This window comes from Erinaceus europaeus, chromosome 15 (genome assembly GCF_950295315.1).
Source record: "Erinaceus europaeus chromosome 15, mEriEur2.1, whole genome shotgun sequence".
Lineage (NCBI taxonomy): Eukaryota > Metazoa > Chordata > Mammalia > Eulipotyphla > Erinaceidae > Erinaceus > Erinaceus europaeus.
The window spans coordinates 27533953-27535722 of NC_080176.1; the positions used below are offsets into that span (position 1 = coordinate 27533953).

Sequence of the window (1770 nt, forward strand, 5' to 3'; positions counted from 1 at the left end):
CCCCCGCCTGGGCGGGTCCCTTTCCCACCACCCACCACCCACCACCCTCCACGCGCCTGGCCCTCGGGGTCACAAGGACTGGAGCACCTGGCATCTTCTCCCTGAATGTGCTGGGTGTTGGGGTGCCCAGTTGTGCACCTGCTGGGCTCCCTCACACCCCCCAGGGGCCGATGCATACAGGGCAATCACAATCACTGTGACGAATGTAGCAGCCAGTGCTGGTGCCAACACCAGCAGCTCAGACACCTGGACAGTCGCTCCAACTTTATTTGTGAAAATCAGAAGGCAGACACGTATCAAAAGAGCCGCCGGCTGGACGGGCCCAGGGCTTGGGGGTGGGGGTTGGGATCTGGAGGGCTGTGGCGGGGAGGCCTCCCCTTGGCTCCCGGGATCAGTCAGTTTTGCCAGCCTCAGGGCCCCCCAGCTGGGCACGTGACTCAAAGGTAACGGGGATGGTGATCTCCGAGGACTGAGTGGCGGGCTTGGGCAGGGGCGCTTCCACAGTCAGCATGCCCTCGGGGGACAGGGACGACGACACCAGCGTGGGGTCCACACCAGCGGGCAGCCTGGACAGAGGAGGAGAGAGTGAAGAAGGGAGAGAGACAGAGACAGAGACAGAAAGAGAGAGAGAAGGAGGAAGGCGGAGTCAGGCACCCGTGCTCTTTATCCCCAGGTCCCCCTCCTCCCCCTGTCCCCCTCCCCACCAGGGTCCCTGCCCCCCAAGGTCCAGGACTCACGTGTACTTGCGTGTGAAGCACCGAGAGATGAAGCCGTGTTCGTCTTGCCTCTCTTCATGTTTGCCTGGGGGGGGGGGGAGAGGGTGCTCAGGTGGGCGTGAGGGACCGCCAACATTCCACCGGCCAGTCACCTGGTCCCAAGTCAGCCCCGGACTGGCGGGGAGGAGTTTGGGGGATCCCACTTGGGACCCCAGAAAATCTTGGAAAGTTTGCTTGGGGGGGCCACTGTCCCCTTGACAGCTCCACCTGGGCGCCGCACGCAGGGTGCAGGGAGTGGGAAGGTCTCTGTGGGAGGGGCTCACCCGTGATTTCCACCACACCATCCTTGGTCTTGACTGTCAGCTCCTCGGGGGCAAAGTGGTTGACATCCAGCGCCACCCGCCACCGGTCAGACGTGTGGCGGATCTCGGATACCCCACTGCTGAGCTGGCGGCTGAGTGCACGGCTGAGGGCGGGCACCGGGGCAGTCTCCCCCACCGGCCCAGGCAGAGGGCGCACGTAGCCGGGCCAGGCGCCAGTGCCCAGCCAGGCTGCCAGCTCCTCGGGCAGCCGGGGCATCCCGAACGGCTGGTCTAGGAGGCGGCTGTGGACTGAGTACCAGTCACGGAAGGGCTCCCAGTGGGGGCTGCGTAGCAGTGAGAAGGGCACACGGCGTTCGGTCATCCTGCTGGGTCAGGGACAGCAACGGTTGGGGACAGCAGCCAGGAGTCTGGTGACAGCAGCTGGTGAGCCTGGGACAGCAGCCGGAGTCTGGGGACAGCAGCGCGAGCCCAGGCCTTTTATGGGCTCCCAGCCGGGTATTTTTAGCCAGTTGTGGCTCAGGTCTCTATTAATGGCAATGACCGGCTGGGGGGCGGCCCCTCCCTGCATACCGGGGCTGGGGCGGGGCGAGGAAGGCCCAGCCCTCATCTGGAACCTTCTCTGGAGCAGCTGGCCACCCGTGGACAGTCCCATCCTTTTGTCCCTGAGGCCAAAACCCAGAGAAGTTGCTAGGGAACTGTGGAGCCGGGGTTGGAACCCCACAAAGTATGTC

At 64.5% G+C, this 1770-nt stretch overlaps 1 protein-coding gene across 1 annotated transcript; it reads right to left on the reverse strand.

Annotated features, from left to right (window-relative positions):
- Positions 1-249: 249 nt before the first annotated feature.
- On the reverse strand, positions 250-1513 carry HSPB1 (heat shock protein family B (small) member 1). The gene is made up of 3 exons (XM_007517945.3): positions 1040-1513; positions 738-801; positions 250-566 (listed from the first exon to the last, which is right to left on the reverse strand). The coding sequence occupies exons 1-3, from the start codon at positions 1398-1400 to the stop codon at positions 392-394; spliced, it is 600 nt and encodes a 199-aa protein (XP_007518007.1). The 5' UTR covers positions 1401-1513; the 3' UTR covers positions 250-391.
- Positions 1514-1770: the final 257 nt, after the last annotated feature.

Coding starts and splice junctions, on each gene's coding strand:
- HSPB1 (XM_007517945.3), bottom strand. CDS start 1,400: ATGACCGAACGCCGTGTGCCCTTCTCACTGCTACGCAGCCCCCACTGG. Junction 802..1,039: donor TGGTGTGGTGGAAATCACGG/GTGAGCCCCTCC, acceptor CCCCCCCCCCAG/GCAAACATGAAGAGAGGCAA. Junction 567..737: donor TGCTTCACACGCAAGTACAC/GTGAGTCCTGGA, acceptor TCCTCTGTCCAG/GCTGCCCGCTGGTGTGGACC.